Here is a 15539-nt window from a genome sequence, read left to right as displayed (position 1 = left end):
GTCCTCCCATGCAGAACCACAGGAGGAAACAGCTAGAGGGTGTTCGGAAAATCCCTTCTAAATTTCTCATATTAAAGCTTTGGAAATGGAGACTCAGAAAGGGGAAGTGACTTGCTCAAGGTGACAGAGCCAGGTGTCAAAGGGAGGGCTAGAAACCTCGTTCCAGCCTGGTGTCTGTTTCCTACATTATCTCACGTCCGAGCCCCTTCCACTTGTGGGCAAATGCTCCGCTGTCATCAAAGGGCACCAAGCAGGCAGTGGCCCCTTGTTTTGATGTGACATTTTCTATTTTCATGGGACAAAACACTTGGGGGCTGAAAGTGCAGATACAATGTTGGAAATAACAAAGAAAAAAAGAGCAACCCCTGCATTTCATAAACGTTAGAATCCTGTGCTTTACCTCATCATAGAACTCTGGATTTTGGTTGTGATGTGAGACAACAGCATAAGCATTTGTGGTAAAAACAGATCCCGCGGGTTTTCCATAAATACACTGCAAAAGAAGGAAACAGAGTCACCACTCTCCATGCTGTTCTTTAAACACCATGCTATGGAACCACATCCAGTTAGAGGCATCTGTGAGCACAGGGTCACGGCCAAGCCCACCCAGCTCTCACCATGAGCCTGTAAATTCCAAATCATTTACAGTCAACTCCAGACACCACCCCAGACATCGCCTAAGTTGGCTGCATGGATGCTCCTGAATTTCCAGCCATCAAAGAAATATAATTCCAACCTAGCTGATGGTAAGAGGCTGAACACTTCTAATCATATGGAAGGGAAAGACTCCAATCAGGCCTGGAAAGCTTACTTCTCTCAGCTATTTGCATTTCTTAATACAAGAAGCTCCCTCTCAGTCGGTCAGCAGCATTTGCTGAATGCTCCTTGTGTGGTGGGCAAGGTGAGGAGTTAACAAAACAGAACTGACCAGCAGATATATTCCTAGCCTAAAGGAATTCGAAATTAAGGGTCCATTAAGCTACAGACAAGCTCACTGTTCTCGCACTTTACGAGCCACATTTTCAGAGTCACTGGCTTGCTGTTACACCAATAAAATAAATGGAAAGCTTTCTACGGTTCCATGGAAAGATCCGATTTCATTTCTAGTGTGTTTTTCACTTCCATAGGCCTAAGAAGGTCAAGGATGAATATGGAGTGAGCGTGCCAAGGTCCTAACTGCCTCATTCGGGTACTTCAGAGCTGGCCTCCAGGCCAGCTAAGAAATGAACCTGCGACTCCATGTAACTACATTACCAGTTCTCCCGAAATAGGGTTATGTGGGCAATTTGCAGGAATTGCTGAGAGGTAACCTAAGAATCTTTCAGCATACAAAAGGATATTGCGTGGGGGCAAAGGAAATGTTATTCTCACCTCTGCTCAAGGGAGAATCAGAGAAAATATACTTAATCTGATCCAGCTAATCCTTAATTTAACTTAGGTTCCTCTGTGAAAACAAATCTTCCAAAGGTAGGAGTGAGGAAACATCCAATGACTTAATCGGGAACACTCCAGCTTCTTTCCCGAGATGGTTTAAGTGGAAGACTGCCCTCCATCTGTCTGATTTAGGCTCAGGCCAGAGAAGTGGGGAGCCAGATAAACACTCTGAGATGGCTAGATGTTCTGACTTCTCTCCCAGGCCTCTGATGAAAGGGCTAAAGGAGCCAAAACTTCAAAGCAGCTATAAAGAGCGCAAATGTAAAGGCGCTGTGAACTGACAGTTATTTAAGGACTGCAGTATCAGATAATACTGAGATGCTTTCCATAGATCACTAATTCAAGTTTGGAGGCCCCCATTTGGCCAGCCACAGAGAAGTAAGATCTCAGATCAAAGCAGTCATGCTCTGCTTCTGTCAGCTAGAAGCCCGTTCAGGTTTCAAGGAGAATGGAGTTTATACTCCCCTGATGGTACCACTACAAACTGTCAGGTCAGAGCAGAAAATGACCTTGTGATTAGGCACTGGAGAATTCTAAAACCCAAGTGGAGCAAAGGCAAAAATCTGGCCTATGAAGCTTCCTCACTTTTAGAGCTATCTATGTTCCTAACTCATTTTGTTATTTCTTAATATTTAACTCATCCTTATAGTTAATGTGTAAGAGCAGAAAAGACAATATTACATGTGTCACTTGAGTACATTTTCTCTTTGACGTTTAAACACATTAAATTTAGCATATGAAACTACCAAGGACCAAAATCTCTCTCTCTACTAAAAAGGCATGCTTACCAGCATCGTAAACAAACCTTTAGAGCGCTAGCATCACTTTCATCTGAATCCCGGAATTCCACGCAGACCGCAATGTTCCTGGCCTAAAATGATTCATCGTTCAAAATGAGTCACAAAACAAGATGATTATAAATAACACTTTACACCCCAAAATGTATAGTTTACACTGTTTACCTTGGCAAATGTTTTCTGGCTATCATATTTTAACTGCAAGGGATATACATACAGATGGTTTTTGTAAATAGTAAATGGATAACAGTATTTTGTCATCTCTGGAACAAACTCTTCAACTTCCACAGTAATATTTTGACAATTCTTTTCAAAAGGCTTCAGGGGCACGTATGAAGAAGTAATACAATCTATAGCAGGAAAAAAAACAGGCAGAGATAATACAACTCAACAATCATTAACACATTTCTACATTTATAAAAATATACACAGTGTTCTCAAAGAGCAGTTTAACAAAGAGAATTCTTAGTGATTGACAGAAAGTCATACAACCACTTGGAGAACCCAGAAGAACAAGATGGAGTAAATAGTCTGATGCTGATTTTAGTGGAACCCTTCAAACCAGACGTGGATTGCTATTTCATTGTTAACACAGAGGAGAGTGATTTGCCAAATACAACACATTATAATTTTGACAAATTTAAACTCTGCAAAGAAATCCATTATGTTTCTCCTCCTGTGGCTGCAATTTAGCTTTCACTGCAAATTTTTATTGGTATCAGGGAAGTAACGGTAAATTTATGCCTCCAATTAGCCCATGGCTTTTCAAAAGTGAACTTGGTGCAGGTGCAAATTTTCACTTAAGAAAGAATGGCAGCCTTTTGAAACTACAGATCTTACGATGTGTCACCAATAAGAAATTCAATCCTCCCGAACGTGCAAAACCCAAAGCCTCAGAGAAGGGTAGCAGCATGCTGTTGAGGGAGCCACTGCAGTAAAAGCTATTGACACATTAAGGGGCTCTAAGACTGCTTGTCCTTGCTGCAGAGTGATACTGGTGGAGAAGGAAGACCCAGGAGAGTCAGACCTGAGGACACAATATTTTTCACTGGGTTTGGTTTTATACCACAGCAATACTTACAACAGAATAATATGTGGAGGTACAGAGTAAAGGTGTACAGAAACAAGTGATCATTCCAATACCCAGAGATAACTACTGTTCGTGCTTTGGCGTATTTTCTTCTAGTCTTCTTTCCATGTGTATGTTATATAAAAATACAAAAGTCCCACTGTATACATGGAACTTTATCCTGGCTTTTCAGCATTTTACCTGATGTCTTATTCCATGAACTCTTTGTGAACGTCATGTTTCATAGCTGCATGAAGTTTCATGGTATCAGTATACCATAACTGTCTTAACCACATGTGACAGTGTTAGACTCTTTCGTTATTTCCAATTTTCTCCCCAATATAAACAATACTGCAAAGAACATCTTTATGCATAAATTCCTGTCTACATCTCAAGTTGTTTCTTCAGGAGAAAATAATCCATTTTACTCTTGGATGTTTTAAAACGTCAATTGCCATTTTCCTACTTACAATCCTTTAGTGACTTCTCATTGAATCTGGAATAAAATCCAGTGTTTTAAAGAGTTACCATGGTCTTTACAATTCTGTACAGGATGTGATCCTTCCTACTTCTGTTTCATCTCCATTCTCCCTTGCTCCCATCACACACTACACTACGGCCACATTGGCTTCCTTTCTGTTCATACCAACCACAGTAGCTCCCATCTCAAGCTCTTTGTATCTAGGATGCCCTCAGAGTGGAAGCTACAGTCCCAACCAACGTATGCTGCCTGGACCACTTGGTGGGCTTTCCTTGGCCACCGTTTTTAAAGCAGCCTACCCCAATCACTGAAATCACTCACTTATTTCTTTTCTTGTTTAATATCTGTCACTCCTTTTAGACTTTAATCTCCATACTTTTAAAGCGTCTTGTAGGTATTCAATAAAGTTTACTCAAGAAATGCTTATTCGAAACCTGACCTAGGGACTTCCGGAAGATGGCGGAGTAGAAGGACGCTCGTAAGTCACCCTCTCCCACAAATACACAAAGACCCACATCTACAGACCCACTCAGCCAACCAGAGCACCTGCGGAACTCCAACAGATCATCGCCCTCTTCAAAAGATAAAGACGCCAAAAATCTGGTAGGAGAAAAGGAAAAAAGAAAGAACAAAAGGCAAAGCAGCGCGGGACGGGTCCCGCGGGGAGGGAGCGGCAAAGGAGGACTGGCGCTCGCTCGCTGGGTCTCCCCTCTCCAACCGAGAGGCCAGCGGGACGGAGGGGGAGCCTCCGAGGCTTGGATCTGTACAGAGCAGCCCTTGTCTGACAGAACTAAGTTAAACGGGCACAGAGCGTTCCCCCGACACCAAGCCTGAGACGCGGGCCGGCAGCGGCGGGCAGGGCCGGGCTGCACAAGCCGGGCGGAGGACGGGGGCGGCTGCACGGAGGCAGCTCCGGGGGACTGCAAGGGGCTGGGCGCCCTGGCTGTGGGTGTACAGGACAGAACAACCTGGGCCCTCCATAAAACAGCAAGGTTGATGTGCTCTCGGGGGGAGGGTGCATACCCCCATCTCTGAAAACCCGCGGAAACTTTTCAGGGGAAGAGGGGCGGGGCCCAGGCACAGCCGCCATATTCTCCGGCGCTGAGCACCCAGGCGGGGGCAGGGGCGAAACCTGCATCTGCACCGAAGGGCTCAGCAGCCTCAAGGGCCAGACTGAGACGGGCCTACAGCCCGGGGCAGGTGGGATCCTTCCATCCTGGCCCCTCGGAGAACTTGTTCCACGGAGACGAACGGGGAGCTGAGTCTTGGCTCGGAGCAGGGACGAGGATGCCCCTCGGTCTTCCCCGAGCCCACCCGCGGAGCGTGGCCAGGGCGGAGCGCCAACCAGGGCGGAGCGCGACCAGGGCGGGGCGCCTAACGGGGCGGAGCGCGACCAGGGCGGAGCAACGAACGGGGCGGAGCGCCGGCGCAGAGCGCGCAGCCGCACAGAGCAGCGGAGCTACCGGCAGCACAGGCAGGGGGAGAGCGGCCCCCCGCCTGTCGGGCAGGAACACAACCCCTGATCGAGGTGCTGGGAGGGGGCACGACCCGCCCTCCTGCCTGGCCAGTCTGCAACATCTGACTGCGGCATCCGGAGGGGCAGTGACCCGCCCGCCCGCAGCAGAGGAGAGCTGCACCTGACCCGGTGTTAGGAGGAGGCGCGATCGGCTTGCCGGCAGGTGCTGGGAGCAGCACAGAAGAGGGCGCCAACGGAGGGCCTCTGAAAACAAGCTGAGCTTCCAAAACAGGACGAAGACAGAAAGACGTCACATTAAAAGCACACACACTCCAGGAGAACACCGACAAACCCCTTTTTTTTTTTTTTTGATTTTTTTTGTTTTGTTTTGTTTTTTTGTTTTTGTTTTTTTAATCTGTTTTTACCTGTTCTATTTTCAAATACTCTCTTAATTTTTACTTCTTAATTCATTTCTATTTCTCTTGGGTTTTGATGTCCTGTTATTGATTAGACACAGGTTTCAAATACATCTATTCATCTCCCCACCCCTTTTCTTTTTTTTTTAAGGTTTTAAAAGGACGTCTCAACCCGATTAATACTCTGCTTCAACTCGCTCTTCTATTATTCATTATACACTGTTTTCAAACTCTCTTTCTCCCTTCTTTTAAAAATCTTTCTCTCTCTCTCTCTTATTTTTTTTCTTTTTTTTCCTAAGTTCTATTCCTAAGTAGGCATTAGATAAAATCCTTAAGATCCAAAATAGACAACTGATACTCCATAAATCAGTGCCAGAGAGGTATGAGCAAGATGAAGAAGCAGAGAAACCTTTCCCAATTAAAAGAACAAGAGGAATCCCCTGAAAGAAAGATCAATGAAATAGACATCGATAGCCTACTAGACCAAGATTTCAAAAAAGGAGTGATCAAATTGCTGAAGGAATTAAAAGAGATAGTGTTTAGAGATATAAAATATGTCAAAAATGAAATTGAAGCTATAAAGAAGAGCCAAGTAGAACGGGTAAACTCATTGAAAGAAATGAGGAATGATCTAATAGCTGTGCAAAGCCGACTAGTTAATGCAGAGGAACGAATTAGTGATCTAGAAGACAGGGCAATAGAAAGCACCCATTCAGAAGAACTACAAGATAAGCAAATAAAAAATAATGAAAATAGCATAAGGGACCTATGGGATAATATAAAGCGTCCCAATCTTCGCATAATAGGGGTCCCAGAAGGGGAAGAAGGATCAAAGGGGATTGAAAAGGTTTTTGAAGAAATCATGACTGAAAACTTCCCAAACTTAAAGAAGGAATCAGATATCCAAGTACAGGAAGCTCAGAGGGTCCCAAACAGGAAGAATCCAAATAGACCCACACCAAGACATATCATAATCAAGATGGCCAGAGTCAAGGATAAAGAAATGATTCTAAAGGCAGCAAGAGAAAAGCAAAGAGTGAATTACAAGGGAACCCCCATAAGGCTCTCAGCTGATTTCTCTACACAAACACTACAGGCCAGAAGGGAATGGCAAGATATATTCAAAGCCCTGAATGAGAAAAAGATGCAGCCTAGGATACTTTATCCAGCAAGGCTATCCTTTAGGATAGAAGGAGAAATAAAGAGTTTCACAGACAAAAAAAAGCTGCAGGAGTTTAGCAACACTAAACCCACGCTAAAAGAAATATTGAAAGGGCTATTCTAAATAGAAAAGCAGCAGGATGCTACAGAAATGAGAAACTCACAACTGGAAAGGTGATATCTCATGAACTACAAATAAAGAAAACATACAAATCGCTGAGAGTGAGAGAGGGAGGCAGGGAAATACAGCATATTTTTTTTCTTTCTTTTTTAAATTTTTTTTAACAGTAGGATGGGTTTGAGATCATGTTACTATCAGTTTAATAAAAACAGTTATAGTAATGGGTTAATAGATTTACAAAAAAGGGTAACCACAAGTCAAAAATTTACAAGGGAGTCACAAAAATTAAATAAAATCCATGATAATACAAAGGAAAATTACCAAACCACAAAAGGAAGAAGAAAGGAACAAAGAGGATATACCAATTCAACTGCAAAGATAAGTTCAAAATGGCAATAAACACACATCTATCATTAATTACTGTAAATGTTAATGGACTAAATGCTCCAGTCAAAAGACATAGAGTGGCAGACTGGATAATAAAGCAAGAACCTTCAATATGCTGCATACAAGAGACCCACTTTAGGGAGAAGGACACATATAGATTGAGAGTGAAAGGATGGAAAAGGATATTCCATGAAATGGAAAAGCCAAAAAAGCAGGTGTTGCAGTACTGATTTCAGACAAAATAGACTTTAAAACAAAGGGCATAAAGAAAGATAAAGAAGGAAATTTTATAATGATTAAAGGAGTGATACAAGATGAAGATATTACACTCGTTAATATATATGCACCCAATATAGGAGCACCTAAGTACATACAAGAATTACTAACAGAGATAAAGGGGGATATTGATGGGAATACAATCATAGTTGGAGATTTTAACACTGCATTAACATCACTAGACAGATCTTCCAGACAGAAAATAAACAAGGCAACAGAGAAATTAAATACTATAATAGAAAAACTAGATTTGGTGGATATTTTCAGAGCATTACACCCCAAAAAAATAGGATATACATTCTTTTCAAGTGCACATGGAACATTTTCCAGGATCGATCATGTACTTGGGCACAAAAGAAACCTCAACAATTTTAAGAAGATAGAAATTATCCCAAGCATCTTTACTGACCACAATGCCATGAAACTGGAAATCAACAACAGAGAAACAAAGGAGAAAAAAAGAAAAGCATGGAGATTAAACAATATGTTATTGAAAAAACAATGGATCAATGAGGAAATCAAAGCTGAAATTAAAAAATGCCTTGAGACAAATGATAATGAAAGCACAACCACTCAAAACCTATGGGACACAGCAAAGGCAGTGCTAAGAGGGAAGTTTATAGCGATACAGGCCTTCCTCAAAAAAGAAGAACAATCTCAAATAAACAAGTTAACCCACCACCTGAATGAATTAGAAAAAGAAGAACAAAAAGCCCCAAAAAGCAGCAGAAGGAAGGAAATAATAAAGATCAGAGAGGAATTAAATACAATAGAGATTAACAAGACCATAGAAAAAATCAACCAAACCAAAAGCTGGTTTTTTGAATAAGTAAATAAAATCGACAAACCTCTGGCCAAACTCACAAAGAAGAAAAAAGAGAGAGCACAAATTAGCAAAATAAGAAAGGAAAATGGAGAAATTACAACAAAATAGAAATACAGAATATCATATGAGAATATTATGAAAAACTATATGGAACCAAACTGGATAACCTAGAGGAGATGGACAAGTTTCTGGAAACATACTGTCCACCAAAACTGAATCAAGAAGAAACTGAACACTTGAACAATCCGATCACTAGAAAGGAAATAGAAATAGCAATTAAAAACCTCCCTACAAATAAAAGTCCAGGACCGGACGGCTTCACCGTGGAATTCTACCAAACATACAAAGAAGAACTCATACCAGTCCTTCTCAAACTCTTCCAGACGATTGAAAAGGAGGGAATACTCCCAAACTCATTCTATGAAGCCACCATCACCCTGATACCAAAACCAGGCAAAGACACTACAAAAAAAGAGAATTATAGGCCAATATCACTGATGAACATAGACGCCAAAATCCTCACCAAAATTTTAGCAAATAGAATCCAACAACACATAAAAAAGATTATACATCATGACCAAGTGGGGTTCATCCCAGGGACACAAGGCTGGTTCAACATACGCAAATCAATCAATGTAATACATCACATCAACAAGAGAAAGGACAAAAACCACATGATCATCTCAATCGATGCAGAAAAAGCATTTGATAAAATTCAACATCCATTTATGATAAAAACTCTCACCAAAGTGGGTATAGAGGGAACATATCTCAACATAATAAAAGCTATATATGACAGACCTACAGCCAGCATAGTACTCAACGGTGAAAAACTCAAAAGCTTCCCACTAAAATCTGGGACAAGACAAGGATGCCCACTATCACCCCTCCTATTCAACATAGTCCTGGAAGTCCTAGCCACAGCAGTTAGGCAAGAGAAAGAAATAAAAGGGATCCAAATTGGAAAAGAAGAGGTAAAAGTGTCATTATATGCTGATGACATGTTACTATATATAGTAAACCCTAAAAGGTCCACACAAAAGCTACTAGAGCTGATTGAAGAATTCAGCAAGGTAGCAGATTACAAAATTAACGTTCAAAAATCAGTTGCCTTTCTTTACACTAACGATAAATCAACAGAAAAAGAAAGTAAAGAAACAATCCCCTTTAAAATAGCACCCAAAGTAATAAAATATCTGGGAATAAATCTAACCAAGGAGGTGAAAGAATTATACACAGAAAACTATAAACCATTGATGAAGGAAATTAAAGAAGACTTTAAAAAATGGAAAGATATTCCATGCTCCTGGATTGGAAGAATCAATATTGTTAAAATGGTCACACTGCCCAAGGCAATCTACAGATTTAATGCAATCCCCATCCAATTACCCAGGACATATTTCACAGAACGAGAACAAATCATAATAAAATTTATATGGAACCATCAAAGACCTAGAATTGCCAAAGCATTACTGAAGAGAAAGAAAGAGGCTGGAGGAATAACTCTCCCAGACTTCAGACAATACTATAGAGCTACAGTCATCAAGACAGCATGGTACTGGTACCAAAACAGACATATGGACCAATGGAACAGAATAGAGAGCCCAGAAATGAACCCACAAACTTTTGGTCAACTCATCTTTGACAAAGGAGGCAAGAATATACAATGGAATAAAGATAGTCTCTTCAGCAAATGGTGTTGGGAAAACTGGACAGCAGCATGTAAAACAATGAAGCTAGAACACACCCTTACACCATATACAAACATCAACTCAAAATGGATCAAAGACTTAAACATAAGACAAGATACAATAAACCTCCTAGAGGAAAACATAGGCAAAACATTATCTGACATACATTTCAAAAATTTTCTCCTAGAAGAAATAAAAGCAAGAATAAACAAATGGGACCTAATGAAACTTACAAGCTTCTGCACAGCAAAGGAAACCAGAAGTAAAACAAGAAGAAAACCTACGGAATGGGAGAAAATTTTTACAAGTGAAACCGACGAAGGCTTGATCTCCAGAATATATAAGCAGCTCATACAACTCAATAAGAAAAAAATAAACAACCCAATCCAAAAATGGGCAGAAGACCTAAACAAGCAATTCTCCAAGGAAGACATACAAATGATCAAAAAGCACATGAAAAAATGCTCAATATCACTAATTATCAGAGAAATGCAAATCAAAACTACAATGAGGTATCACCTCACACCAGTCAGAATGGCCATCACTCAAAAATCCACAAATGACAAATGCTGGAGAGGCTGTGGAGAAAGGGGAACCCACCTACACTGCTGGTGGGAATGCAGTTTGGTGCAGCCACTATGGAAAACAGTGTGGAGAGTCCTCAAAAGACTAGGAATAGACTTACCATATGACCCAGGAATCCCACTCCTGGGCTTGTATCCAGAAGGAAATCTACCTCAGGATGACACCTGCACCCCAATGTTCATAGCAGCACTATTTACAATAGCCAAAACATGGAAACAGCCTAAATATCCATCAACAGGTGACTGGATAAAGAAGATGTGGTATATTTATACAATGGAATACTACTCAGCCATAAAAACCGACAACATAATGCCATTTGCAGCAACATGGATGCTCCTAGAGAATGTCATCCTAAGTGAAGTAAGCCAGAAAGAGAAAGAAAAATACCATATGAGATCGCTCATATGTGGAATCTAAAAAACAAAAACAAAAATAAACAAACAAACAAAAACAAAGCATAAATACAGGACAGAAATAGACTCATGGACAGAGAATACAGACTTGTGGTTACCAGGGGGGTAGAGGGTGGGAAGGGATAGACTGGGATTTCAAAATTGTAGAATAGATAGACAAGATTACACTGTATAGCACAGGGAAATATACACAAAATGTTATGATAACTCACAGAGAAAAAAATGTGACAATGAGTGTGTATATGTCCATGAATGACTGAAAAATTGTGCTGAACACTGGAATTTGACACAACATTGTAAAATGATTATAAATCAATAAAAAGTGTTAAAAAAAAAAAAGAAATGCTTATTCGGTGAATCTCAGAATTGGAATGCCTTAGTTATAGACATTCATGGGTATCTCCTGCCAAATTATCCTCCTACTTGTGATAGGTGGTGATGCCAGGCCAAAACCAAGCAAGCCTTAGACAGTTTCACTTTATTTTTGTAAATTTGATAGAAGAACAAAAACATCATAATGCTTAAATGTTTAAATTTGCATTAGTGGCATAATTACTGAGACTGAACATTTTTCGAATCTTTACTAGTCATTTTATTTCCTGCAGATTGTCTTTGGTGTCTTCTGTCCATTTTTCTCCTGGGATCTTAGAGTCCTGTCTTTAGACAAGAAAAAAATTCTCCTCCTTTTTGATCCCTTCGTGGATGAGACTTATCCAAGGCAAAGGGAGCAGAAACTGACTGGAGCACACTCACAACATCACATATTATAGATGAAACAGCATCTGATAAAATCAAGTGACTTCACTTCCTAATCTGTAACTATTCACCACGTGTACTGGGTTGAATAGTGTCCCACCAAAATTCACGTCCCCTGGAAGCTCAGAATGTGACCTTATCTGGAAACAGGGTCTTTGCAGATGCAGTTAGTTAAGATGAGATATACTGCATGAAGGTGGGCCCTAATCCAATGACTGGTACTGTTAGAAGAAGGCCATGTAAGGACGGAGGCAGAGATTGGAGGGATCCAGCTACAAGCCAAAGGATGCCAAGGGTAGCAGGGAGTCACCAGATGCTAGAAAGAGGCAAGGAATGATTCTTCCTTAGAGCATTTAGAAGGAGCCTGGCCCTGCTGGCACCTTGATTTTTTACCTCTAGCCTCTAGAACTGCAAGAGAATAAATGTTTCGTTGTAAGCCACCCAGTCTGTAATACTTCCTTACAGCAGCCCTAGGAAACTAATAAATACACCATGTAAACCTCAAGAAAAATACTGCAAAGATAAAATCCTGAGATTCAAACACAGCCCTTAAGGTTTATTTGCAATATGTAAGTTCTTACTTGATAAATCCACAGGAACGCATTCTACTGTGATGTTTAGCTGCCCAGGAATAATCTGCAATTTGGTCTTCTCTGGCCTGGCATAAAATAAGAATATTTTATACTTAAAACAAATGATTACTAAATGCACTGGTTACCCTATATCCAACCTTCCAAATGCTTCCAAACCCAAATGCTCCAAAGCACTTGGTTTCTCCCATATGTGACTCATACTCCTCATTTTAAGAAATTAAAATTCCTCTATTATATCAATTTACCACAGTAACTCCACACACTTACTTCTTGTATTCCGAGAGCAATTTGAGAATGTCTTCATTTGAAAGCTTGCTACTGTCTTGTTTATACAAAGGAGAAAATCTCCCATCCAGGTCAAGAGAGCCTTGAATATCTTTGAAAATGGGTCTAAAACAGCAACAGGAGGGGTTTAAAAAAAAGAAGTATTGATAAATTAAGATAAAAAAAGTGCTGGTGAGTATACAATGGTGAAACTATTTTGGAAAATAACTTGGCAATTTCTGATGAAGTTATGCATATGCCTGCCCTCTGACCCTACAATTCCACTCCCAGGCATATTTCTACATGGTACTTCGATGTTCACAGCAGATTTATCTGCCATGGCCCCAAACTGGCAACAACCCAGATATTCATCAACAAGTGAATGGCTAACCAAACTGTGGTACATTCACATAATGGAATACTACTCAAAATGAACAACTGAGACATACAGCATGACTGATGAAACTCAAAAACAGACTGAGCATGAGAAACCAAACGTAAGAGAACATACTGTGTGATTCCATCTATATGAAGGTCTAGAATAGGTAAAAGTCATCTAAGGCCAGTAGTTGCCTGGGTGGAGGTGAGATGGCTGACTGGACCGGAGCGTGAGGGAACTCCCCAGAGTCATAGACATGTTCTATATCTTGGTTGGGGTGGTAGTTACATGACTGAATATACTTGTGAAAATTCATCAAATTGGACATATAAAATGTGCATTTTTTAATCAAAGGTAAAGTATATCTCAATAAAGTTGATAAAAATTAAATTAGGTCTTTAAGATCAACTTATAGTTTACAATATATTTGTAAAGTTTCCAATATGAATTTGAACTATTCCCTGCCCTTCCCCTTCTTCCATTTTTAAGCAGCTATCTTACTGCTAAAACGGGAAGTAACATAAAGCACCCAACACGCTGGAAGCAGCCAGAGCCAGAAACATAATTCCCCCGGCAGAGCCTCTGAAAATGTGGTTATATGCATTAACCATTGTTCCTACTTCTAAGCATATCTCCTTTATATTCAGTAAACAGGGGTTTAATCATACATCTTTTAAATACCCCAGCCAAGCCTTTAGAGTGAGCTCCTGCTACTGCTGACAACCAAAACAGCTCAGGAAGAAGAAAAAAAATAGTGTAATTCCTCATCAGAACTGGGGATCAAAGCTTCTAACTTTGAAGATTTTAAAATTTACTTTTCTTGATACAGATCAGCATCAAGCAGCGACTGCTCCGACCTGAAGCGGGGGTGGGGCAGGGCGCCGCAGGGGTCCGGGGCAGGGTGCCGTAGGGTTCCAGAGCAGGATCTACAGTCACGTGCCATGGGTTCTGAGCCCTGCTCACACACGTGCCATGTGAACTTGGCCAAGGATTTTTTTTTACTTCTGTGCCTCAATTTCCTTATCTCCAAGATGGGGGAGAATGGTCCCTACCTCTTAAGAAAGTATACATGAAACGTTTAAACCTCGGCCTTGTACAAAGTTAGCACTTAATTACCGTAAATGATAACAGCAGCAGTAGCTGGGGCATCACTAAGTGCGCTTGTATCTACACGCTGTATTTCACCTTCTATAATGCCGAAATATACCACCCTCCACTGCTCCCTGCCCTTGACCCATCTTTAGCTATCATTTCTCACCAGTTTGCAAAACAAAGACAAGGTGCCTTTTCATCTACCAACATACAAAGCATTTTGAGACCTTCCCCAAAAATGAAATGATTATCCATGGTGACAGAAGAGTTAATTAGCTTAGAATCTTCTACCCTTATGCTCCTCCCCAGGACCCACTGAACAGAATTGATTGAATTATTCAGAACATGGTGCCCTTTCCCCAGAAGTTCCAGTGAGCTGTACAGGCTGTACCACAAACAAGCCAGCGAACCTGTACCTCAAAGTGGGGAATAAGCAAAAAACACGTTTTAAGTCATCACTGTAGGCAGATTTGTAAGATTTGGAGGAAAATCATGTAACCCACCATCAGATATGTGGTACAGATAACACACTTCCTAATAACTAGCACTGAAGGGGCTGCCAAATTTGTCATCAGAGAGCAAGAAAGTCTATTAAGTAATTACACACTTGCACTTACTACATTCTTTGCCTTCTAATTTTTAGTATGTTTTTCAGAATTACTCTATGATGGCTTTTCAAAGCATAAACCCAGCCAACTCTGAAACAGTGGGCATATTGTATATAATTCACCACAGTTTCTGGTTTTCTGGGGAAAAAATATTCCATCACTTTAGCAAATAAGCTCTGCTTTAAAATGTAATAAAATTAAGTGGTGTCAGTCAGCTCAGTAACCCAAGCCAAAGAAAATTTCCCTGAAGCAAGACATTTGAAGAAATCAAAGGGTCTTTGAGGCACAGCAAATTCCAAGAGAAAGAATTCTTGTATCCTGTTATGGACTAAATGTCTGTGTCCTCCCCCGGCCCCAAAGTTCATATGGTGAAATCTAATCCCCAAAGTGATGATATTAGAATGTGGTACCTTTGGGAGGTGATTCAGTCATGAGGATGGAGCCCTCATAAAAGGGATTAGTGCTCTTAAAAGAAGCCAGAGAGCTAGCCCGCCCTCCTTCTGCCATGTGAGGATACAAGGAGAAGTTGGTTATCTACAACGTGGAAGAGTCCTCACCAGAACCCAACCATGCTGGCACGCTGATCTCGGACTTCCAACCTCCAGAGAAATGTCTGCTGTTTAAGCCAGCCAATCTACAGTAATTTATGATAGCAGCCCAAATGGACTGAGACACAGCCCAAGTATCCCAACTGGCTTGTCAGAAACAGACTTCCGAATGCTGCTGGCAAGGAC

The 15539-nt window shown here is 40.9% G+C and overlaps 1 protein-coding gene across 3 annotated transcripts in view; it reads right to left on the bottom strand.

Annotated features, from left to right (window-relative positions):
* The window catches only part of DOCK11 (dedicator of cytokinesis 11), a 173304-nt gene that overhangs the window by 86530 nt on the left and 71235 nt on the right, over nucleotides 1–15539 (bottom strand). For all 3 annotated transcript variants that reach the window (XM_072956720.1, XM_072956722.1, XM_072956721.1), the window contains exons 15-19: nucleotides 12730–12852; nucleotides 12451–12527; nucleotides 2397–2581; nucleotides 2240–2305; nucleotides 401–493 (exon numbers count right to left, since the gene is read on the bottom strand). In XM_072956720.1, coding sequence (XP_072812821.1) covers nucleotides 401–493; nucleotides 2240–2305; nucleotides 2397–2581; nucleotides 12451–12527; nucleotides 12730–12852 — 544 coding nt within the window. The remainder of the gene's footprint in view (nucleotides 1–400; nucleotides 494–2239; nucleotides 2306–2396; nucleotides 2582–12450; nucleotides 12528–12729; nucleotides 12853–15539) is intronic.

The sequence above is a fragment of the Vicugna pacos genome, chromosome X (genome assembly GCF_048564905.1).
Source record: "Vicugna pacos chromosome X, VicPac4, whole genome shotgun sequence".
NCBI lineage: Eukaryota > Metazoa > Chordata > Mammalia > Artiodactyla > Camelidae > Vicugna > Vicugna pacos.
This window is presented reverse-complemented; position numbering and strand designations above follow the sequence as displayed.